Source organism: Populus alba, chromosome 16 (genome assembly GCF_005239225.2).
Source record: "Populus alba chromosome 16, ASM523922v2, whole genome shotgun sequence".
NCBI lineage: Eukaryota > Viridiplantae > Streptophyta > Magnoliopsida > Malpighiales > Salicaceae > Populus > Populus alba.
Genome location: NC_133299.1, coordinates 2,683,715 through 2,708,873, shown reverse-complemented (window position 1 = coordinate 2,708,873; position 25,159 = coordinate 2,683,715). Strand labels below are relative to the sequence as shown.

Genomic DNA, 25,159 nt, shown 5'->3' with positions numbered 1-25,159 from the left:
TTTTTGACTCTTCCCCATATCCTTCTGCATACAACAAAAGGATTTTTTTTCTCGTACAACAAAAAGGAACAGGAAAAAAGAAGAAGAACGAAAATCCCATCTGAACAAACAAATATCACGAAAGAGAGGGAGAGACGAAGAAAAGAAAGAAAAAACAGGTCCCTTTCTTCTTCTTTCGGCTGGTTTTGTTACGAATTAACTTGGTGAAAATAAGTAGTGATGGTTTTAGAACCCAAGATTCATTTCTCTTAATCTTTTTCTTTCTTGTTAAAATTTAATAATGGAATAATTATGTTTTATTTGTTTTCTAATTTTGTTGTTTTGATTAATTAATTTATGAAATACTTGTTGTTTAGGTTTGATGGATACCGGCGGCATTCAGTCGGAGAATGCTGAGACAAGAGTAACATTTCGTAAGCTTTTCAATGATGTGGCTAACAGGAAGTATCGACGACGCCATTCTCCTGTTAATAGATCTCCTTCTTTGGATGGTTAGTTTGTTCAGTTTTGGTTTTGGATTTATGTGTTTGTCGCGGTTTTAAGATTAATGAAGGCCTGCTGTAGGTTTTTGTTAGAATTTTGTTTCTGCTGCTAGGTTTTGTTGTTGTAATTTTACTGCATTTTAGTGAGGGTTGACTGGTTGTGTTTGTTGTGTGAATTGTAGGAAGTCCGAAGCATGATCGTAGCTCTAGTCCGGTAGTTCCGAGGGAGGATGTTTCTAAAGCTTCACAGAGAAGGAAGGATGAAGAGAAAGAACTGAACCGGGATTCTGGGAGGAGTCGGTATGAGAAGAATGGAGATTCGTGTAGACATTCTGATGGATATTCTTCCAGGAGTTCTCATGGGTATTCTAGGAATGATGATTATAGTAGACGTGACAGGCGTGTGGATGATGGAGAAAGACATTATCAGGTGTCTTCCCCTTCTGATAGGGAGTTGAAGGATGGTGAGCATGGTAGGTCAAGGGATTATGCGCGAAATGTGGAGAAATATTCTTGTGACAGATATGATAATTCAGGGCATAGAAGGAGGGATAAAGAGAGAGAATCATCGGAGCATCAGAAGTTGAAAGATAAGGACTTTTCGCCTGATATAGTTGGATCTGGTAGGAAATATACAAGCCCAGCTTCTGAAGAGAAGGATAGGTATCGGAACAGGCGAGACAGAGATGTTCGTGATGAGAGAAGAGATCATCACAGTTCTGGAGATCATAAAAGTGATCGTTCTTCTTACTATGAGGAAACCCGATGGCATCGAAATGACTCTTCTGGAAGGGATGGTGGACATCGCCTTAGAGAACATTATAAGAATGACCCAAAGGAATTGAATAGTCAGAAGGAAAAGAAGAAACATGATAACCGGGGAAATAGCAGGGAAAACAATCGGCACTGTAAAGCACCAGGGCAGACAAGTGATGATAAATCTATTTCTGGGAGTGAAAATCAAGAATCTCCTGCCAAAAAGCCAAAAAAAATTAGCTCTAACAAGGACCCTGTTTACAATGGAGATGGTAATTACTTTGCTTTGTCCTGTCCTTTGTTCAACGGCTCTCCCTGGTTTGCATTCTTGCTTTAGAAGTCGAGCTCTATTAATTTGAATTCTCAACCACTGTAGTTAATGAAAAGCAGCCTTCAAGTTCATTGCTGTCCCAGGAGGTTGATAACAAGATCAATGAAAGACAAACACATGCCAATAGTTCAGAGGCTGCTAAGGACTTCGATGCTGCAAAGGTTGCTGCTATGAAAGCTGCTGAATTAGGTAGTCAATAATTTCACAAATAAGTAATTGCCATCTGATATTTTATGATATTGCCATGGTTTTGAAGGGTTCTCTTTTGCATTGCATGCATTACTTCTTGGTTGCATTTGCCCCTTGAAATGAAATATGGGGATTTGTCAAGTGCCTCAGTCTTATATAATGAAAAATTGGTGTACAGAGTGTATACTGTCAAGAAGGTTTTAGCTTCTATAGTCTCTTGTTCTTTTGTGAGTCCTAGGGAGTAGCAACTTATTTTGATCAGGTTCTAACTCATCTAGACTCCAGAATTTCTTGTGATCTAGACCATATATTTTCCTGATTTTATGGTCCTCCTGGGATTTAAAGTACAACTATTGCTACATAGTTCTAAATTGCTAGAAGGATTCTGCAGGTGAAATTTTTTTTAGCTGCACCTGTTTATAAACTTAGCCTCATGTCTTTCTCACCTTTTATACCTTCTTCCAATTTGGAAAATAGTATGGAGATTAGTGATATACCAGAAAATAAAATTTCCAATGATTTCCTGGCAAGGTTCTGGCAGTTTTAAGGCCACAAAAGTTCAGAAACAGACTTTTATGTGTGGATGAAGAGAGAGTGCTAAGTTGGTAACTCACAATGAGCATGTTAGCCATGCTCATGCTATTTAGAAATCAAGAAGCATGGAAGTAGAGAGCTGAGTTTTTGTCACTCTAAATTTTATTACGAGTCAATCTCTTTTCTTGTTGATGAGATGAGTTATGATAAATAAGGTCAAATCTTGCAATAGTTCAAAATTTCTCCTGTAATCTCATAAGAGTTCCCCTTTGGCTAGTAATATATTTCTTTTAATGTTTAGGGCCTGGACGCATGTTATAGGAATTGGTACATGGTGACTGGTATTGATTGAGTTATGGCTGGGTTAATGGAAGTGGAGCTGAGATGCTTTGTGAGGATTTTTTGTAAATGCAAAGTGCACAGCAGGGTAGCATCCATTTAGGTATATTTTGGTGGTTGTTGGAAGGAACACAATAACAGGAAAATATTAAGAGGACAATGCCTTTTCACTTCTCCAGCTTACAAGGAAGTTTTTTCATGGATGATCATGTTTGCATTCTATTAGTTCTTATTTTGTTTGCAGTTTTTTAGTCCCTATAAATGAGTGGCATCTCCTCGGTGCCTTTTTGTAGGTTTATTGTTGCTTTTGAGAAGGAAAGTCGTTATTCTTCTTTATCTATATGAAAGTGTGCTTCAGGTTGAGTAATTGTAACTTCTTAAATTCATACTGCTACCATATTCGTTTTGGATTACCTTTTCTTTTTGCACAGTTTTTAATCATTTTCTCTCTTTCAAAGCCTTCTTGATGTAGGACAGATGAAGAAAATCAACATAACATGATAATTGATGTGGGATAGAAGAACAAAATCACCAATAAGAGACGCTGAAACTTGAATGGACCAAACCAAGAGAGACACACTCAATCTTGAAAAAACAAACCAAGAGAGACTCAATCTTGAAAAAAACAATGTAAGAGAGACAGACTCAATTTTGAAGAAAACTCAGTTTATTTTATGCAATAATTCTACTGCCTTATAACTAATGTCTAGGTGTTTATTTATGTATGCCAAGCCAAATAAAATAAGAAAACCTAGTATAAATTAGGAAAATATAATAAGTCTTAGTTCAGTTAGGAAGCTAAAATCCTAATATAACTACTAAATGATAAATACTAATATTCCTGAATAATAAAATCCAGAATAATCATACAATATTAATACTCCTGAAAAAATAAAAACCAAATCCAACAGTTGCCCTCCATTCTCCATAACTTCCTTTTCCTTTTTCATGAGAATCATGCCCTTTTACGATTCTCTACTAGGCTCTCATCGTTCATGTTCACTATCTTCATTTAAGCCAAGCAGGTCTGTAGGGTAGAGCCTAATGAATGGAACATTTGTTCATTGGTGAGCTACATTCAGATTCGAACTTTCACGTGCTTTATATTTGAGAGGAATAACATGTTTTCTTGCCATGGAAAGCAAGTGGATGGGTCTCGCTCCAATTGATTTCCCAAGGGTGCTATATATGTTGTTGAATTCAGATGTTGCAGTGATAGTTTATAATCACCTTGAATTGGTTTTTAATTGAAAGATTTTTCATGTATGATTATGTTCAAAAAATACCTGAAAAATTTTTTCTTTCCGGTTGGTTTTACTGATATATTTTCAAAAAAATTCAAAATAGAGAAAAAACAAGAAAATCCAAAAAAATATGTTTTTTTAATATATTTTTGTCATTTTAGCATTTTCAACGTCGTCTAAAAAAGAATTTAAATTTTTAAAATCATTGATTAGGTTTCTCATTGAGTCGACGTTGATTTTCATTGCTCGTTTTCAAAAAATATAAAAAAATAAGAAAAATCAAAAATTTACAAAAAAAAGAGGAAAAAAGAAGGAAAGGAAAAGTTGAGGGACTAGTTTAAAAACCTAGCAAAACATTTTTCCTATAAATACAATGCTACACTGAATTTTTAAGGGGGGGCAATTTTGACAACATCGGGAAAAAAATACAAAAAAAAACCTAAACCCATCTTTTTTTTCAAGAGGAGCCGCCCCTCATGTTTTTTTGGTTTTCTCTTCAACCGGTTCCACCATCTTCTTCCTCCCTCCAGACGTGTTGACCCATCTCCGGTCATTTCTCTCTTCTCCCGGCCACAAGACTACCCACTGCATAGCACCCACACACAAAACATAGTTCCCCATTTCCCATCTCCTTCTCCTCGACCAAAAAGCCAGAGGCTCAAGCCCCCCGGTTTCCCTCATTTCAGACCCTTCCTCTCCTGCTTTGTGACCCGAAGCCAGCCGAACGATCGGACTTCCAGCCCCTTCAACGGCAGCCATCGTCTCCTAGCTTCTTCCCCCGAAGCTTTCCCTCTGCTTCTCCTTTGGTCTCAGCAGCGACGACCTCCAAAGAAGCCAGCCACCGCCTCCAGCGAGCTCGACCATTGCCCATAAACCATCATCGGCGTGGACCGGTCTTCACTGAAACCAACCCGGAGCAGCCCGAACACACCAGCCAACGACAGTCCTTCTTCCTCCAGTAGCGCCGCCCGAGCTGGCACCCGAAAGCAGAGAGAAGAAAATGAAACCCAGCGCCGCGCGCGGCGCAACCCGCTGGTCGCCTCACCATCTTCCCTGATCTCTCATATCCTTTAGCACCGAAGCTTCCTCCCGCTGCTCCAACACACGGCAGCCCCATCATCAGCCAACAGCGTCGCCCGAAGCAAAGGAGAAGGAGATGAAATCCATAGCAGCAGACCCGCACGGGACGGATCCGGGAGAAGAACCCGAGAACAGATCTAAAAACAAAAATAAAGAAAAACAACTGCCTGTGTTGCGTTTTTGGTTGATTTTGCAGGTCAGAGAAGAGAAGAGAAGGAGAAAACAGGGCAGATCCGCCCGTTTCCGGCATGGCCAGCGACGCGTGAACCCACGCGCTGCCACTGTTCCAGCACTGTTGCTACGATTCCGGAAGTGTTCCTCTGCAATTCCTGGAGTTTTGCGGGGACGATTTTGTAAATTTGGATTATTTAATGTAATTTTTATTTAGTTTTTTTGAATTTGTATTTTGTGTAAATGTGAATGTAAAAGGAAAAAAGAAGAAAAGAAAAGAAAAGAAAAAAAATAAATAATAATAAAGAAAGTTGTGTGTGTGTTTGTTTTTTTTATTTATGTTATTGAATTATAAAAAATAAAAAAAGGACAAAAAAAATTAATTGTTAATTTAAATATGGTTAAATATCTCAAGGACAAATAAAATCAAGTTGTATTTTCCACGAAAATGTAAGAACAAGTTTTTACATATATTTGGGTATTTAATAACTGATTTATTCAAGCCTTAGAATTTAATTAATATTTTAAATTTTCAAACCACATCAGAACACAAAGCAGCTTACCTCAGGTAGGGTGCATTAGGGGTGTTAATACATTCCCTAACCACAACCAGTCTCTTACCCGCGATCTTTGACAAGACCAGTACATCAGGTTTCCTAGTAGCCCTTAATGAATTACTAGGTGGTGACTCCAACGAACGAAATCAAAGCAAACGCAACATACGATAAAAATCGCCAGCCGATGCAGTGCAGGATTTTTTGACGTGCGACAGAATGACGACTCCACTGGGGACGGTACTGTTTCTGACATTATTGGACTAAACTTTGTGTATTTGATGTGTTTATGTTTTTGCATTTTTATCTTTTTTGTTAATATTTTTTTTCCATGCATTTTATAGAATTGTCTCATGCATCACCTGTATTTATTTTTGAGAGCACACACATTAAACTTTAAGTTAGGTGGGGGACTAGCAGCTTACCTTATGACTTGAGTCAAAGTTTAAGTTTGTGTAAACCCTAACTCTTTGTTGAGTGCTTAGACTGGTAAATATTGGTACACGTGCCAATCCATTACCTACCGGGCCCCTATATTGCCTTTACGAGGGTAATCTCTGGGACAACAAAAGACCATTTTTTAGAGACCAAGTAGTAAACCTATCCTTTGTCTTACGTAAAAAGATTAGAACCTGCCTGTAGGATGTATGCTCCGTAAATATTTGTTTTGCATCTGAGCAAACCCTTCTTGAAGCATCTTGAACTCAAGACTTGTGGGTGACACAATGGTCGTCACTCCAAAAATTTTCATTGTAGAGTTTGGGCAAAAATCACGATTCTTGTTCCATCATACAAGAGTTACGATCATATTGTCACCCCTCGAAGGGTGAGTTCATCATATAGATTACATGTTCATACATTTATCATGCATGTACCGGGTTGAAAGGTAGGTCCCCCACACAAGCTGTGTTGCACGTAATTGAAGAAAAGATGAGGGAAGTGAAGAAAGATGTCAGATAAAGACTCATTATCAAATTAAAGTTGAGAGCATCAAAGACAAAGTAGCTGGACTCAGATTTGCTCGAACAAGTGTTGAGCATTAAATGGAAAGAGAGTGTCTGCACAGTCTTCTGTGGGAACGTCAAAACATCCCGCGCGGTATCGGCTGTCGATTTTTATCGTATGTTGCGTTTGCTTTGATTTCGTTCGTTAGAGTCGCCACCTAGTAATTCATTGAGGGCTACTAGGAAACCTGATGTACTGGTCTTGTCAAAGATCGCGGGTAAGGGACTGGTTGTGGTTAGGGAAGGTATTAGCACCCCTAACGCACCCTACCTGAGGTAAGCTGCTTTGTGTTATGATGTGGTTTGAAAATTTAAAATATTAATTAAATTCTAAGGCTTGAATAAATCAGTTATTAAATCCTCGAATATATGTAAAAACTTGTTCTTACATTTTCGTGGAAAATACAACTTGATTTTATTTGTCCTTGAGATATTTAACCATATTTAAATTAAAAATTAATTTTTTTGTCCTTTTTTTATTTTTTATAATTCAATAACATAAATAAAAAAACAAACACACACACAACTTTCTTTATTATTATTTATTTTTATTTTATTTTCTTTTCTTTTTTTCTTTTTTTCTTTTACATTCACATTTACACAAAATACAAATTCAAAAAAACTAAATAAAAATTACATTAAATAATCCAAATTTACAAAATCGTCCCCCAAAAACTCCAGGAATTGCAGAGGAACACTTCTGGAATCGCAACAACAGTGGCGGCGCGTCTTCCCACGCGCCACCATCACTGGCCTGCCGGAAACGGGCGGATCTGCCCTTTTTTCTCCTTCTCTTCTCTTCTCTGACCTGCAAAATCAACCAAAAACGCAACACAGGCAGTTGTTTTTCTTTGTTTTTGTTTTTAGATCTGTTCTCGGGTTTTTCTCCCGGATCTGTCCCGTGCGGGTCTGCTGCTATGGATTTCATCTCCTTCTCCTCTGCTTCGGGCGGCGCTGTTGGCTGATGGTGGGGTTGTCATGTGTTGGAGCAGCGGGAGGAAGCTTCGGTGCTGAAGGATATGAGAGATTGGGGAAGATGGTGAGGCGACCAGCGGGTTGCGCCGCGGCGGGCGCTGGGTTTCATCTTCTTCTCCTCTGCTTCGGGTGCCAGCTCGAGTGGCGCTACTGGAGGAAAAAGGACTGTCGTTGGCCGGTGTGTTCGGGCTGCTCCGGGTTGGTTTCAGTGAAGATCGGTCCACGCCGATGATGGTTTATGGGCAGTGGTCGAGCTCACTGGAGGCGGTGGCTGGCTTCTTTGGAGGCCGTCGCTGCTGAGACCGAAGGAGAAGCAAAGGGAAAGCTTCAGGGGAAGAAGCTGGGAGACGATGGCTGCCGTTGAAGGGGCTGGAAGTCCGATCGTCCGGCTGGCTTCGGGTCACAAAGCAGGAGAGGAAGGGTCTGAAATGAGGGAAACCGGGGGGCTTGAGCCTCTGGCTTTTTGGCCGAGGAGAAGGAGATGGGAAATGGGGGAACGACGTTTTGTGTGTGGGTGCTGAGCAGTGGGTAGTCTTGTGGCCGGGAGAAGAGAGAAATGACCGGAGATGGGTCAACACGTCTGGAGGGAGGAAGAAGATGGTGGAACCGGCTGAAGAGAAAACCAAAAAAACATGGGGGGCGGCTCCTCTTGGAAAAAAAGATGGGTTTAGTTTTTTTTTTGTATTTTTTTCCTGATGTTGTCAAAATTGCCCCCTTATCAAAATTAGGCTCCCCCTTAAAAATTCAGTGTAGCATTGTATTTATAGGAAAAATGTTTTGCTAGGTTTTCAAACTTGTCCCTCAACTTTTCCTTTCCTTCTTTTTTCCTCTTTTTTTTGTAAATTTTGATTTTTCTTATTTTTTTTGTATTTTTTGAAAATGAGCAATATCAACGTCGACTCAATGAGGAAAATCAATGATTTTAAAAATGACGCGTGAAAAGTCGAACGCGTTTGAAAATCATTTAAATTCTTTTTTAAACGACGTTGAAAATGCTAAAATGATGAAAATATATTAAAAAATATTTTTTTTTGGATTTTCTTTGTTTTTCTTTATTTTTGAATTTTTTTGAAAATATATCAAAACATGGGTCAAAAAATAGGTAGCAACAATACAGTTAACAGGAACCTAGTTGGCGGGGGCTTTATGTCTACCGAGCAAAAGAAGAAGCTGCTTTGGGGGAATAAAAAGAGTGCTGCTCCGGAAGAGGTATTTGTGCCTAGTTTATTCTTCTTATGTTTGCTGGTTCTTTCTAAATATCTGTTGAATACCCTCAATCTTTTTACAGGCTGGTCGCCAGTGGGATACTGCTATGTTTGGCGATCGTGACAGACAAGAGAAATTCAACAAACTCTTGGTAATTTTCGTTGTCTCATAATTCTTTCTATTTACTCGAATGATTCTGTTGTCAGATGAGTTAGGAATGGATCATCAAAATGATCCATTGTTGCTTGTTCCTGCATGACGCTATTCTCAATTAGTTCACCTACTAACACAGTTTCAGAGTCTGAGTCTGCGTTGGTGCCTATGGCCAATTATAGGGTTTAAAGGGAGATGTAAAGGTGGAGCACAAACCCGACAGTCAAGATGCGGAGAAACAAAAGGAACTCCAGATGGATCTAGAGAAACAATATACTGCCGGGCTTCGACGAAGAGATGGCCGCACTGTTGGATTGGGTCTTTGAGCATCTGTTTAAGATCTTACCAAACACTGTTTTCTGATATCTTGTTGCAATTCTGTGCAAGAATCACGATTCCTGCAAAACTATATTTGATCGTCGTGCATGCCCTTGGACATCTAACATTTTGTCGAAATAATGGTCTCCCAAGAGAGGTGTTTCATCTTTTGATCCAGGTTTTGCGGAAGTGTTCGCGTTTGTTGCAATTTTTGCATGGTTGTTCGGTTGTGCACTATATTGCAACTGACAAGTACCATAGGCTTGCCAAGCCACTCTTAAAGGGAAGTTGGCATTAAGGTTGAATTTTTTTTCATCAAAATTTGATTTATTTTTTTTTTGTTTTAAATTATTTTTTTATTTTAAATGTATTTTTAAATAAAAAAAACATTTTTAAAAATAATTTTTATCTATTTCTAGACACGATTTTGTTATTTTGTCATATGCCATGCCAAAACCACATTAAAAGAATTGGACTTTTCCATTCATTTTTATTTTTTCTTATTGCATTCTCTTGGTTTTCATATTTTGTTTGGATATTTTTTTTCTAATTGCATCATTTTGGGGCTAATTTAATGAATAATAGGTTTATTTATTTTCATTTTAGTCCAGCTTTTATTTTTATTACATCCTCCTGGTTTTCATTGTAGTGCTTGGATCTATTTTTTTTAATTGCATCATTTTAGGGTCAATTTTATGAGTAATAAGTTTAATTTGGAATGATTTTATTTTATTTTATTCTAGTGCTTCAACTTTTTTTATTGCGTCCATTTGGGACCAGTTCACTTAGTTTTGTTCAATTTGGAATACAAAAAAGAAATTCAAAGAGCATTGTTAAAATTAAAACTTTGTCCAGTTTTTTTGTTTGTAATTTTAAAAATCATATTTCAATATTAGATTTATTAGTATTAACCTTTATGATTTGTTTTAATTTATTTTTTTATAGAATTTTTTTGGTTTAATGAATCAGGTCATAGGTTAAACTGAAATAATTAGGGGGGTTTTTTTTAATTGATTTTTTTTTTTCAATTTTATTCTTTAACATTTGTTTGATTGAGAATTGAGTTTTATAAAAATTATCTTGTTTTTATGAATTGGGTTATGGGTTTGGTGAGCTAACTATGTTCACTTGAGTTTTTTTTTATTTTATATATTTTTAATTTTATTTTTTGATATTTAGTTGATTGTAAATTAATAATTTTATAATTTATTTTAATTTATTTTATATGAGGTTATCATGATTTTATAAACTGAAAATTGATATGTTCCATCAATATAGTAGGTGAGAGAGTGGCTTGGAATGCTGCTCATAGGCCAAAAAGGTTAAATTAGGCTGGACTTGGATGGCTTTCACAAATCAGTCGTAGCAACAGCATAGGAAGTTGATCTCAATGCGAGTCTCTGGGGAACCTTTAACCTTTCAGAGAGGTCTATATGCTCCTCCTTCCACCACTCGAGCCCTGGTTTGATGCTTCTTTTTTTGACGTGTGGATAGCCTTTTTAATTATTATTATTATTCGAGGATTATATAACCTGGCTGCAAAATGAATGCACCAAAACGAGAAGTTTTGATGGATTTTTAAAATACTAATATGGACAGGAACAAAGAACGTTGGTAGATGAATTTTAGGTCACAAGACAACCAACGACAAGCTTGGAGCTCACAGACTTAGTAGAAATCGATTTTGATAAAGATGTAATAATGGACAATGGATCCTGTTATTTTAGAATTGTGGATATCCTTAGCCGCCTCTATATTTATTCGGCCGAGCAAAGATAGATGCTTGTGTGACAATGGAGATGAAGTGAAAGAAACATGAACCCAGTTTTTAGCAAATTCTTTCTTCTTTTGTTTCCAGTATTTTGGAGTGGACGAAGCTTGCTTCTCTGTATAAACAAGTGGGGTTTAGGAGGGATCGACACCGATACGTTATGAGGGTTACGGAGGCCTAAACCACACTTATTATTAAAAAAAACATTTAAAAATGTAATAATGATTATTTTTTAATAATCCAAAACACCCCATCTGGTGTCTAAAGGCAGCCTCGTTGGTTCTATTCCAGTCCCCCACCATACAAGCACAAAGAGATAAAGCACCTCGTCTCCCTTGGGCCATTTATTTTGTTGGTTTTCTTTTCCTCGGTGGATCCCATCTTGATCATAGTTTGAAACCTAAATCACATCACATACTCTGCTCCAATAATGGTGGATTTCTATGGTACGTTCACTTTTAATTGAGAATACTATGAGGAGAGTTGAGGTTGTTGTCGAAGCATATTTCTTGGGAGAGCACCAAAGATTTGGAGGATATCATCTCAGCACTTTTTCGGGCTTTACAAAGATTCTACTACTGCCAGCTTTAAGAGCATCCTATACACCTTGACCTAGCTAGTAGCTACTGTCCGCACTCTAAAGAACCAAGGAAGAGAAGAGAAATATACAATACCTCGGCATTTGTTTTTTATTTAAAACCATGTTTGTTTTAGTGTGTTTAAAAATATATTAAATTGATTTTTTATATATAATTGATTTTTTAAAAATATATATTTTCAAAATTAATGTTAACCGGCAGATAAATGTGTGAATGAAGGAAAAAACGGATTGCTAGAGCAACTTGTACTTTGTTCATGTTCCGTTCATTTTGGTATCGAAAGAAAAGGGCACTTGTAAAATTTCTTTAGTGTTTGTTTGGTATGTATTGTGTGTAATGTTTTTTAAAAGTATATTTTTATTTTAAAATTAATTTTTTTTAATTTGTTCTTTTTAACATTATCATATCAAAATTATCAATAATATTAAAAAAATATTAATTTTATATTTTTTTAAACCAAATATAGTTTTAAAACATATTAAAATATAAATACACAAAATAAAGTAATAATTTAAAAAAGTGGAGCTAATAAAATAATAAAAATATCAAAACCATACCATGATATGCAAGTACATTGAAAGTTTGGACCCTACATGATCCTAAAATCCAATCCTTATTTGCTTGCAATATAGATGCATCTATTATTGATTAATGGCAAAGCTCCATTGTAACAATCTTCAAAGGGAACCATATTTTAGGGGGCCCTCTTTTTTGTATTTCTTAATCCTTCTTTGTGGAATCCATTATAGTAATGTTGACATCACACTGATTTTTAGCCTTATAATGTTGGGTTCCTTTTTTAAAAGTTATTGTATAGCAGTTATTTTTTTAAAATATTTTTTATTTTAAAAAATATATTAAAAAAAATATTTTTAAAAGAATTATTTTTAATTCGAAACAATTTGAAAACTTTAAAAAAATTTAAAATAAATAAAAAATAATTCATTTCAAAAATGCATTCACAAAATCAAACATGTTTTTTTTATTATTATTATACTTGATAGTGGTCTAGTTGAGTTTATGGTTTACTAGTGAATCAAAGATTTGGAGCATCTAAATCAGCATGATTCTTGTAATTGACCAATAGTCCATTAAAATCCCCACTACCCCATAATTCATGCAACTGGAAATCCTCTTTTCTTTCAAGACAATTGGACAAAATTAATACCCTAATTTCATGGCTTGGGTAGGTGCCTATTTAAGATGATATTCTTTTTTCGAAACATCATTGTGAAGTTGTGGTCCAGAATCTTCGTATTAATGCCTCTCCCCACCTAGTAGGTGTGTGTGTGTGTGTGTGTCTCTCTCTCTCTCTCTCTCTCTATATATATATATATATATATATATATATATATGGTCCCTCACGTTGAAGGAACCTAATTAATGGTCAGTGTCGTGAAACAAAATATGCAAGGTTGTCATTAGCTGAAGAACCGATCATGGAAGATCGATCACCCAAATCTTCAAAGTTCACTTGAAAACTTGTCACCATAAAATCTCTCTTCTCTACCATGCCAGGCCCCTCAATTAAAAGGATATTGCCTTGCTTGAGAGTGAATTCGACGTGACATTCTGGTGTAGCTCCATTTGCTGTAGAAATTGCTTGTTATTTAATAACCCTATAGTTTTTTTAAAAAAATATATCATAATGTAAACATTTCATGTTTATATTTAATTAATTTAATTTAATTTAAAAATAAAATATCTTTTTACAAAGCTAAATTTAAAAAAGAATAATAAATAAAAATATCTCAAATAACCCAGTTTATTTTTAAAATCAGTGAAAAATTATATAGAAAGAAAAAAATTGTAACTCAATCTCTAATTAAATAAATATTAAATGATGAAATTGAAAAAAATATAAGTTTAGAAAAAAAAACCAAGTAAAATTAAATGAACCTTCTAAACTTAATTTAATTTTTAAAACTCATCATTCATAAATTTAATTTTTAATCAATTCAACAATGAATGATGAAATTTAATTTCAAGATAATTATTTTTGACAAACCTAATGACCTAGACACTCTAATTTTATATATATATATAACATAATTATTTTTTGAGTTCAAACTCTATTTTATTTTTCTCCGTTGAATTGCCTTATTCAATATTAAATTCAATTCAGAGTTTAAGTCTTTTATTTCTCAATGGTTTGGAAGTTTTTATGGGCAAGTTTTGGATAAATTCATTAAACTAGGTTGTTTTATTTTGAAAAGAGGATTGAGTTGAATTTGACTACTATTAAATAATTAAAAATGAGGTTTAACTGCCGAAGATATTAATTTAAATTGTAACAAATAAGGTATTTAATTAATAGGATTAATTATTAATGAAATAAACTTTATAATTTAAATGGAGTATCTCACCACCTTCTTACATTGAAAGTAAATTTCAATCTCATCAAATCTTTTATATAAATAAAGTGAAGTGACAGAAAAGATGATGCACCGTCTAATGCAGCAGACAGCTTGATCAGTGGAGATGCATGCATCTAGCAAACACATGGTGACTTTATGCAACGTCTTCAATTTTTATTTTTGTTTTTATTTTTGTTTTTGTTTTTTATTCAACTTTAGGATTTGAACTGGAGCACGTGTGTGTGTGTTAAAAAGAAAAAGTATTGTATATTTGTATGTATGCCGTAATTTACTGGAGGATTGAAATAATAAATTTATGGTTTTGTTATTATTGTCTTTTCATGGGGCTACTTAGACATTATGAAATTGATTGGGGTAGCTATGTTTATTTTTTTTCATAGTGGAATTACATAATTGTCCTTTAAAAAAAAGAATTACTTAACCTAGGCATGACGTTCTTGTTTTTTTTTTTTAATTTCACTTTTAACAATACAATAAAATGTTTTTATTGTTCTTAAAATTAAAATTTCATTGTCGTGCCTCCATGAGCTTATTCATATTTTATTTTGATTTTTCTTTTTATGATCATCAAACAATCTTAGGGTCAATTTGATATTTTAAAAAAATAAAAAATTGATCGGAATGCACAGTTCAATATACTAATGAGTAAGCCCCTGTCATGTTTATGCAGTGAATTCAACATAAAAAAAAAGAAAAAGAAAAAGAAAAAAAGCCTTTATTACTGTTTTTAGATTCCTCATAGCATGACTTACCTTCATGGGCGGCGCGTGTAGTAGAATTCTCTCTGATTTGACATCGGGTGGCCTTTGCATTCTTAATTTCTCTTCTTTTTTATCGAATTCCACAACTAACCTTCCAAAATTTGACAACAACCATTCTCTCTTACTCGAGTTATCTTGAATTTTTTTTATTTGTTATTCTTTTTTAAATTTAATTTTTTTAAAAAATTATATTTCTAATTAAATTAATTATTTAAATATAAGCATAATATGCTCACTTCATATATATTTTAATTGGTTTGTTTTTCAGATTTAACGGGTTGAGAATCTTGTAGATTAACTGAGGTTTAAAAAATTCTTTCTGGTTCATTAATTAATTTTTATTTTTTTAAGCTCATGTTTTTAAGTTTCAGCTCTTATTATTTGATTTAATTGGATATTAAAATCTATTATATTTATTTTATTCATTTTTATAGTGGTTTTTAATTTTTTTTTCAATGAGCTTTTTTTTATTGATGGATCTATGTTCACCTACGAAGATCCGTTTGTTTGCTGGAAAGTAGTTTTTTTTGGAAAGTGAATTCCGGGGAAAGTGAATTCTAAAAATTATTTTTTGATGTTTGGTAGTGTAATGAAAAATGAGATGGAAAACATTTTCCAGTGTTTGGTTATGTCATGGAAAATGAGCTGGAAAATACATTATTAATATTTTATTTTTCTCAATTTTATTAAAATAATGAGGAACAAATCTTACAAATTAAAAAGTTGAATGAGAATGAAATTAAAAAATATATATAATTTCATAAATTATCTCAAATAAAATAAAAAATAATCAAAATAATAGAGATCAAATCTAAAAAATAAAAGAAGATGAAGAAATTAAAATAATAATAATCAACATTTCATAAATTATTTCAAATAAAATAAGTAACAATCAAAAGAATGAAGACCAAATTTGATAAATATAAAATTTCAATAAAAAAATGATAAGGAAAAAAAAATAACAATTATAAAAATAAGGACCAAAGTTAATATAAAAATAAAATTTTAAGAGATGAAATTGAAAAAATAAATATATATATATATATATATATATATATATATAGCAATCAAAAGTTTGAGGATCAAATTTGATATAATCAGCAAATAATGATATTTTTTAATTTTTCACAACTTCCGGAAAGTGTTTTCCCACTAAATTTTCCAGGAAAACACTTTCCTGAAAACCAAGCCAAACTTTTCTTTTACTGTAAAGTGTTTTTCATTGACCAACTTTTCTACTGGCAAACAAACACAAGAAAGTTTGGAAAGTGATTTCCCGGAAACCACTTTCCGGAAAACAAACACAGCTAAAGAGAAAACACTTTCCTGAAAACCAAGTCAAATTTTTCTTTGACTAAAATTGACTGGAAAATGTTTTTCGTCGACCAACTTTTCTAATGACAAACAAACACAGAAAAGTTTGGAAAATAGTTTCCTGGAAACTGGTTTTCGAGAAACAAACATGGCCGAAGTAACATCAAGTTTTCGAATGATTTTTTTTTTCTCTTCTCCTTCCTAATACAGTACTGATGATTCAGTATTTTTTAAAAAAGTTTCGTCCAGTGTGTATCAAAATTTTTTACCTCCTAATATTTTTATATTTTCCAAAAGGTTAAAAAGAAAATTAACCGAGGGAGTAGCAAAGGTCAGGAATATATATAGTGTACAAATATAAAAGAAGTCGTAGACTCACAGGTCAATGATAGCCACAAAAGCTAAAAGAAAAGAGAAGTATATATATGGTGAACAAGGCATATATCTTCATTGGTAACATCATAAATGGTGAACAAGGCAAGCGTGGGGAGTGAGGCCCCATCTCTTTTCTAACGACCACTTGCATGCCCCATTTTTGACCTCCACAAATTACAAAACAATGTTTGTGCACATAAACAGTCGCTTTCTCATTCTTTAATCAGGACACGGTTTTTCGTGAATCTTATCACAGCAGTTTACGTGGTCGGTATGATCTGGTGTAGCTGTTGTGAGTTTGGTGGGAGTTTAGCAAAGGTTCAGGTGGGCTTTTATGGTGTTCTGACAGATCATTCTCGCCTCTGATCACCCCCACCGGCAAAAAAGTTAAAACTTCAATGCCATAAAAGCAAAATAACCTTCTGTCTGTCCTCCGTGGATTGGCTTGGCTCATGCAGTAAATGCAAGTAAAGATGATCCCATTTAGCTTACGAAGATTTTAGGTTTCAGCCCTTGTTACCTGTTTTGAAATAGAAATCACTATGGCCAAGTTTGTTTTTTGAAAAATATTTTTTGAAAAATTATTTTTTAAATTTTTTTGTGTTTGTTTGTCATTAGAAAAATTGATCAACAGAAAACACTTTCTGATTAACGAAAAACACTTTCTAGTCAAAGAAAAATTTGGCTTGGTTTTCAGGAAAGTGTTTTTCCTTTAAGCCATGTTTGTTTCTTGGAAAATAGTTTCTAGAAAACCATTTTCCAAACTTTCATGTGTTTGTTTGTTATTAGAAAAGTTGGTCAACGGAAAACACTTTCCAGTCAATTTTAGTCAAATAAAAATTTGACTTGGTTTTCAGAAAAGTGTTTTCCCTTTAGCTGTGTTTGTTTTTCCGAAAAGTGGTTTCCGGGAAATTATTTTCCAAACTTTCTTGTGTTTGTTTGCTAGTAGGAAAGTTGGTCAATGGAAAACACTTTCCAGCAAAAGAAAAATTTGGCTTGGTTTTCATAAAAGTGTTTTCCTGAAAAATTTGGGGAGAAAATACTTTATGGAAGTTGTGAAAAATTTAGAAATGTTATTATTTGCTGATTATATCAAATTTGATCCTCAAAATTTTGATTGCTATATATATATATATATATATATTTTTTTTTTTGAATATTTATTTTTCAATTTCATCTCTTAAAATTTTATTTTTATATTAACTTTGGTCCTTATTTTTATAATTTCTATTTGTCTTTTCCTTATCATTTTTTTATTAAAATTTTTTATCTATCAAATTTGATCCTCATTCTTTTAATTGTTACTTATTTTATTTGAAATAATTTATGAAATGTTGATTATTATTATTTTAATTTCTTCATCTTCTATTTTTTTTAATTTTTTAGATTTGATCTCTATTGTTTTGATTATTATTTATTTTATTTGAGATAATTTATGAAATTATATTTTTTTTTCAATTTCATTCTCATTCAACTTTTTAATTTGTAAAATTTGTTCCTCATTATTTTAATAAACTTGAGAAAAATAAAATATTAATAAGTTATTTTCCAGCTCATTTTCCATTACATAACCAAACACTGGAAAATATTTTCCAACTTATTTTTCATTACGCTACCAAACATCGAAAAATACTTTTCCGGAATTTACTTTTTCAAAAGGAAACTACTTTCCAGTAAACAAACATGGTTTAAAATAGTAAAAACAAATATTTCCTTGCTTTTTATGAGAAACCAGATTTTTCTAGAATCGACATGTTTATACATGATTTTTTTTCATTTACAAATATGTTTAAAGTTTTATCTTCCATACAAATGCAGTGATATTCTATACAATTATGCTTGGATGTGAAAGTAACTATATCATCCCTTTTTGTTTTTAAGATCATGATGCTTTTGTTGCCGTATAAAATAAAATAAAAATAAATTGATTATTTATTTTCATACTCTATTCACTAATTCTGAGTTATTTTTTTTTACATTTGAATTTGAGATAATAGTATAAATAAAATATATATTTAGAAAAGGTTTTTTCCTTCTCTTTCCTGTCATGAGATAAAAACTCTGGTTAAACTAAAAAGGACCCACTTCGAGTTCATCCTCACCTTCATCAATCACGGAGTTTTTGCCACTTCTGTCTGATATTCTCTTCTTTCTGGTTTTTTTTTTTTTTTTTATGTACAAACGACAAGCCTTGGGATCGAGTGATCGGCCTTCTCACCTAACCCGTTGGCCCATTCCCAACCTCTGTGTGTATATATATTCCCTGTATATGTACCCATTTGCTCTCGTTTGATATCCTCAAATCTTATAGATTCTGACATGTGGGACTGTGTCAAACCATTCTTTCTACGAACCTTCGTACTGATTTAGATTTTGTTCTTTATTTATTTTTTCCTTCCTCAATCTTCCACTCTTTAACTTCCAACTGTCTCCCATTACATGTACAGTATAGTTCTCTCTTATTTGTCAAGGAATTTATTCTCCAGGCTTTTTACCTGTAAAAGCAGATTTATTTTTCACATTATTATTCATATCTTATCAATAAGAAAAAATACTTTAAGTTTAGTAGTGGTAAATAAATAGGAATTCACTGCATGTAGATGCCTGAACGTAGCATATTTTAAGAAGCGACCGCAACTTGTTGGTTGTTATTTATCCATTGTGGTGTTGTAACTGCCAGCAATCAATCAAAGCATTGTCGGGTGTGCTGTCGTCAAATAGTTTAAAGTTGTCTCGATTTTACCAAACTATGGCCACCCTTTCTTAAATTTAATTTATCTGTCGGTTTGAACAAAGATAAAATCACTTTTCTTATATGTTACTTGTACTCCTTTTCTTGTCAATGGTGATATATTTTTGCTATATATTGTGATTCATTAGCGATTGTCTTCTCATAGCTAACACAGGCTGTGACTCTCTATCTTAGTATTACAAGTCTTGAACCACCCCAGTTGATAATTTTTCTCATATCCATGCTTTTCTTACTGATTTCTTGTTTTTCTTTTATTTTCTTTTTCAAGTCATTTTCTTTCAAGCCCATGAAGAGTGAGGGGAAGATGATGTTGTTGGGGCCTTGGTTTTGGGAGGGGTTTTCAAGGTTTCTTGTTTCATGGTTCAATAAAGGAAGGTTTGCTGTGAGTATGTTTCAAGTTCCTTTGAAAATGCCACCGACGAAGGTGAATCTTTGTTCAAAAGTTCAAGAGGTCGTGGAGGAGGAGGGGGAGGGCCCTTCTCTTCTGGATTTGCCTGAGTTGGCTTTGGAATGCATTCTGGAGAGGCTTTCACCAGCTGAGTTGTGTAGCATGGCTGGAGTTTGTAACTCTCTGAGGGATAGGTGTAGAAGTGATCATTTATGGGAGAAACATTTGAAGCACAAATGGGGCAGAGTGATCTGTGAGGCTGCTTGTAAGGAATGGCAATGTCATATAGCTTCAAGGAAGAGGCCAAGCTTTTTAGATCAAAGAAATCAAAAGGGTTTCTTTGGATCTCTTGTGAGTATGTGGCCTTTTTCCTGGAATAAACCTCAGTGTGAAAGTAGAAACAAGCCCACAACTTGTTTACCAGTTGATTCAATCATGGCTTTATATCTCTCTCTTGAAAGTGGCAAGTTTTGGTTTCCAGCGCAGGTTTTTAATCGTGAGGTAAGGACTGTAAAAGACCTGTTCTTAATCTTAATTTTGCATCTTCAAATTGATGATATGATGACTGTGGCTGTGTGTTCATGACAATTCTCTTTATTAATTTTGTTTTTTGGAAAATTCAATGAGATTCTGTCTGTGTTTGGTTTCAGAATGGACATGTTGGATTTATGCTATCATGTTATGATGCACAACTTAGCTATGATTCCAAGACAGACACCTTTCAGGCAAGGTATGGAGAGAGAACTCGGATCGGAATCTGAAACTTTTTATCTGTTCTAACGAGCCTTAAATCCTTTTATCAAGCTTTGATGAATCTTAAAACTTTCAGCGTTGGGAGTTTTTAACCTTTGCCAAATTCTTCTGCACATTGAACTGCAGCAGCTAATATAGCTGAGAATATTTTATTGTCATATGAGAAGTAATTTGTGTTGAAATTGTGTTTTTTTACTTGATCAGCTCATGTGTAAGTCTGCTGAAACTCGTAGGGTATTTTTAATTGCAGGTATTCTCCTTTTGCACGGCGAGCAATAGAAGAGAGCATACACTGGGATAGGCTCAGAGCACCACCAGTTGAAACTCCTGCACATGTTCTTCATACTTCTGATTGTTTGAATGACTTGAAACCTGGTGATCACATTGAGATCCAGTGGAGGAGAAGCAAAGAATTCCCTTATGGTATGTTCTCGATCCTTAAAATTTATCGCCTTCGGAGTTGATCAAGTTTCTACCTTCGGTTCAGACTACATTAATTTCCTAGAACCACGCTTCAATCCCTTTTGAGATTTTGAATATCTTCAAAATTTTCTGCTCGTGAGTTGGGATGTTTTAGCTTCAATTCGCTTTAGTTTCTGCATCTGAGTTTCTGTCTTGAAATTGGTCATGAATTGCTGTATTACTTGCGGGTATACATTAAAATGATCTTCTGCAAATGAGCAGGTTGGTGGTATGCTGTTGTGGGGCATCAGGAATTATGTGATGGGAACGAAAATCGCTGCCGTTGCCGATACAGTGGTGAGTGGATCATCAGAAACTGTAAAATTATCCTTTTCTCGACCTTTTTCATTCACCATTTACTCTTTTCCATTTTTGAAGTAACAGATTAGTCTTGATGTGTAAATCTACAAAATCTAGGTACTTCATTTGTTGCCCTTGCCCTCTTTTATAAAGAACAAATGCTATAGGAATTCCAATCTTTCTTATCCTCAATATGTTGGGAACTTGTCCTGTCATCACTCAGCTTTGTCGGGCAAGTGAGCTTGAGTGGTTCAAGCAAGCTGGCCACTTCTAAAATGTACACTTTTCTTCAAAAGTGAGCGACAAAACATGTGCATGATGCATTATTAAATCCCCACTTTCCTCATTACTTTATCATCCCTTCACCCATCAATCTCTATCCAGCATCTTTTCTTGATGAATTCAAGAAGCCAATTCAATAATGACTTACAACAAGTCGAAGTACGAAACCCAAAATAGATTACAGAACAAACAGTCATAACGAAACAAAAACAGCAGGTCTTTGATCTATAGACAACATCAACACTCTCTCTTCTTCTTCTTCTTCTTCTTCTTTTTTAAAAGGATCATTCAAGTGGAATAAAACCTTTCAGCATTATCAATCGATCCAAGGATTCATTTAGTCTTGCATCCTGTGAAAGCAAAAGATGAAAATTCACAGGTATACTTAAGCATGATTGAACTACTCCAGCTCTGGCTAGCTGTCGTATTGATGTTCAGTTCATGGTTACTGGTGGCTCAGTGACAAATTGCTGCTCTGAAAGCAAGAGAGCGAGACACTTTAATCCGCACCACGTCTGGCGGTGCGCAGAGTTTGATGAGTCCTAGGATGTGAGACCTTTGAATACAAATATTCCGGTTTCTTTGGATGTTGATGCCATTCATATATGCATCATTTTCAACCAGAGACACACGTGATATGGAACAATTTCAATTTTTAGAGTGATCAAGCATGAACATTAGAAGCTCTCCTCGTTATTCATCATGTTGCAGCCCTTGCTCAATTTGCTAACATGAAGTCTTGCTAACAGATACAGTGATACTGGAGTTCAGCCAATACACCCCTGGCTCTCGATGGAGACGGACGATAGTAAACAGGAAGGACCACAGGGAAGTAGGTAATGAAGCTGACGGTTTCTATGGAGGAATTAGAAAGCTTTACAAGGAGGAAGAGATATCAAAATGGAAACAGCTATGGCCAAAACAAATCTTCGATTAGCATGATGGCCATTTTCCCTTCCACTTTCATAACATCCCTACGTAAATAGCTCCCTTCTTTTTCACTCTCTTGAGTTATGATTTCGAGAGCTGAATGCCATAGAAATGTTCCTAGAAAGTCAAACATCACGCTTCAGAGTTTTTGTGAAGCTTGCCGCGGGCTCAGAATAGTGTAGTCTTATGTGTATTGTAATTTTGTAAGCAATATATATATATATATATATATATATACATAATGAGTCTTTGTGTAGGGAAAAGCTAATCAGTTTTATGTTTTTCAGTTGATACATTTCTGATGAAACATGCCTGTATTTTTAACAGAATAAATGCCCTGTGCAAAATTCATATTGTCACTGGTTATAAGATTTTTTTTTTTCCTTTTTTTTTTTTGTCTATTGTCTTTTACTATAAATCTTTTTTAGTTGGTGTTATTCTCACCTCATAATTTATTATTCTCACTCTATAAATATTATTCAGATGAATCAAAATACCCCTAATTATATTTTCATAAATTATGATATATTAAATTTTGGTTCCGTATTCAGATCTAGAAAATATAACTAAAAGAGTAAATTCTTTATTTTTATAATCATGATTGTAATTTTTTAATTTTTTTAATATCATCACCTATCACATAATTAATTTATTTATTTTTTTTGTCATATTATATATATTTGTTTTGTTCTAGACATTATCCACCGAGTAAAATATTCATTTAGAAAAATTTAATAAAGTCAGTAAGATTTTAAGAGCTTCAATTTTTATTTACTCCTTGTTTTTTCTTTGAATTAATTTTTAATTTTAATAAATTAAAAAACAACATTTCAGTAACATTTTAGTTATATATAAAAACACTTCATAATTTATTAAAAACAAGGAGTAATGTAGTCTAACAATATAATTTGTAACAAATATGGAGTGAAATAATAAATTATAAAATGATAATAATGCCATTTTCCCCTTAAAATTGGTATTATTAAAAAACTTTCACATTAGTATTAACATAGGCTCAAAGGACTTGTCATTTCATTGTAATAATAAATATTAAAATATTAGGGTTTTTTTTTTCACTTTGATCCTAAAAATTAGGCATTGAACTTTATAATTTATTTTGGCTTGCTTTTTATGGAGTTATTTTGGGCTCATGATTTAAATTTAAAGTTTTGCAAGTTAGTCGTGTTGACTCGAGTTATTTTTTTGTTTTTTTTAATTAACTTTCATATTCAACATTGAATTGATTGAGAATCAGATTTTATAATTTTTTTTTGGTTTGCTTTCTTTTAGGTTATCACAGTCTCATGGTCCAAGGCACGAGTTTTATAAATTAGCCAAGTTGACTTGTTTTTTTAATACTTTTTTTAATTTTATATTTCAAAATTAGATTGATTAAAAATTGAAATTTATATAATTTTTTATTTGTTTACTATAGAATTATCTTGATCTCTAATCTGAGTTTGACTAACTCATATTGATTTGAGCCATTTTTTTTTGTTTTTTTGTTTCAATTTAATCCTTTATCACGACATTACTTTGGTCAAAGGTTAGATTGGTTGACTCAGGTTTTTTTAATTGATTTTTTTTTCAATTTCATTATTCAGTATTGAAAATTAGACTTCATAATTTATTTCAATTTGTGTTCTATAACATTATTCTGGTTGCATGACTCAGATAACAAGTTTGGTTAGTCAACTTAGGTTGCTCCGATTGGTTTTTTGTGTCCTTTTTTTTAAGTTTTTTTTTTTTTTAATTTCATCATTCAACATTGAGTTGGTTGAGAAATTGAGCTTTATAATTTATTTTGATTTACTTTATGAAGGGTTATTTTAGTTTCATAATCAAGGTTTGATAGGTTAACTTAAGTTGACGCAATTCATTTTTTAGTTATATTTATTTTTAATTTCATCATTTAATGTTGAGTTAATTGAGAATTGAGTTTAATATTGTTTTTTTATAGGTTTATTATAGTCTCATGACATGGGTAGCGGATTTAGTTGGTTAACCCAAGTCGATTTAATATGTTATTGTTTTAATATTTAGTAAAAGATATCGTCTTGAATTTTTTAGTTAAACCATATTGTTATTGGTCGTTCGATTTATCTTTGAACAAGCCAAGCTGACCAAGTTACATCAAGTTAATTCTCATATAGTTTAAAAATATCATGCTAAAAAATACATTAACAACACCTAAATATTTTTTTTTAAATCCATAAATAATTGATATGGTCCACAACAGAGTGCAACAATGATCTAATTAACAAGAACTAATCGGGAAGGGGAAATCATTATTCCCCTCCTCATAGAGTACGATTCATTGGAACATTACTTTGATTTTTTTAATTTTAGTTTCTTAAATCATTTTCATTCTTTAACATTAGATTTATTAGGGATTAAGTTTCATAATTTATTTCAATTTACTTTCTATAAGGTTATTATAGTCTCGTGACTTGAGTCATAAGTTTTGCAGGTTAACTCGATTGACTCAGGTCTTTTTGTTTTTAATTTTTTTTCTTCAATTTTATCATTTATTATTTGGGTTAATTGGAAATTACGTTTTATAATTTGTTTTAGTTTGCTTTCTATGAGGTTATTCTAGTCTTATGACTTAAGTCAAGGATCTGACGAGCTAAATCATGTTGATCTAGGTCTTTTTTACTCCTTTTTAATTGTTTTTTTTTTTTAATTTCATAATTCAATATTAAAGTAATTGAAAATTGAGTTTCATAATTTGTTTTGATTTGTTTTTTTATTAGGT

At 33.2% G+C, this 25,159-nt stretch overlaps 2 protein-coding genes across 4 annotated transcripts; both read left to right on the top strand.

Moving 5' to 3' along the window:
- LOC118033272 (uncharacterized) lies at positions 1 to 9,723 on the top strand. 3 transcript variants are annotated; one of them, XM_073405407.1, is made up of 7 exons: positions 1 to 158; positions 357 to 491; positions 665 to 1,510; positions 1,615 to 1,758; positions 8,777 to 8,868; positions 8,948 to 9,016; positions 9,158 to 9,723. In XM_073405407.1, the coding sequence occupies exons 2-7, from the start codon at positions 362 to 364 to the stop codon at positions 9,632 to 9,634; spliced, it is 1,758 nt and encodes a 585-aa protein (XP_073261508.1). In that variant the 5' UTR covers positions 1 to 158; positions 357 to 361; the 3' UTR covers positions 9,635 to 9,723. The 3 variants fall into 3 exon arrangements, with proteins under 3 accessions (XP_073261508.1, XP_034894091.1, XP_034894092.1); XM_035038200.2 differs by having other exon boundaries at positions 9,164 to 9,722; XM_035038201.2 differs by having other exon boundaries at positions 9,201 to 9,511.
- Positions 9,724 to 19,221: 9,498 nt separating this feature from the next.
- Positions 19,222 to 22,770, top strand: LOC118033273 (F-box protein At2g26850). Its single transcript, XM_035038202.2, has 5 exons — positions 19,222 to 20,175; positions 20,325 to 20,404; positions 20,678 to 20,850; positions 21,112 to 21,186; positions 22,221 to 22,770. The coding sequence occupies exons 1-5, from the start codon at positions 19,507 to 19,509 to the stop codon at positions 22,406 to 22,408; spliced, it is 1,185 nt and encodes a 394-aa protein (XP_034894093.1). The 5' UTR covers positions 19,222 to 19,506; the 3' UTR covers positions 22,409 to 22,770.
- The last annotated feature ends 2,389 nt before the right edge of the window (positions 22,771 to 25,159 follow it).

Bases quoted from the DNA above. Each gene is read 5' to 3' on its own strand.
- LOC118033272 (XM_073405407.1), top strand. From the start codon at position 362: ATGGATACCGGCGGCATTCAGTCGGAGAATGCTGAGACAAGAGTAACA. The intron at 492-664 runs GTTAGTTTGTTC...TGTGAATTGTAG, and splicing joins TAGATCTCCTTCTTTGGATG to GAAGTCCGAAGCATGATCGT. The intron at 1,759-8,776 runs GTAGTCAATAAT...GCAACAATACAG, and splicing joins TATGAAAGCTGCTGAATTAG to TTAACAGGAACCTAGTTGGC.
- LOC118033273 (XM_035038202.2), top strand. From the start codon at position 19,507: ATGCTTTTCTTACTGATTTCTTGTTTTTCTTTTATTTTCTTTTTCAAG. The intron at 20,176-20,324 runs GTAAGGACTGTA...GTTTGGTTTCAG, and splicing joins CGCAGGTTTTTAATCGTGAG to AATGGACATGTTGGATTTAT. The intron at 20,851-21,111 runs GTATGTTCTCGA...GCAAATGAGCAG, and splicing joins AAGCAAAGAATTCCCTTATG to GTTGGTGGTATGCTGTTGTG.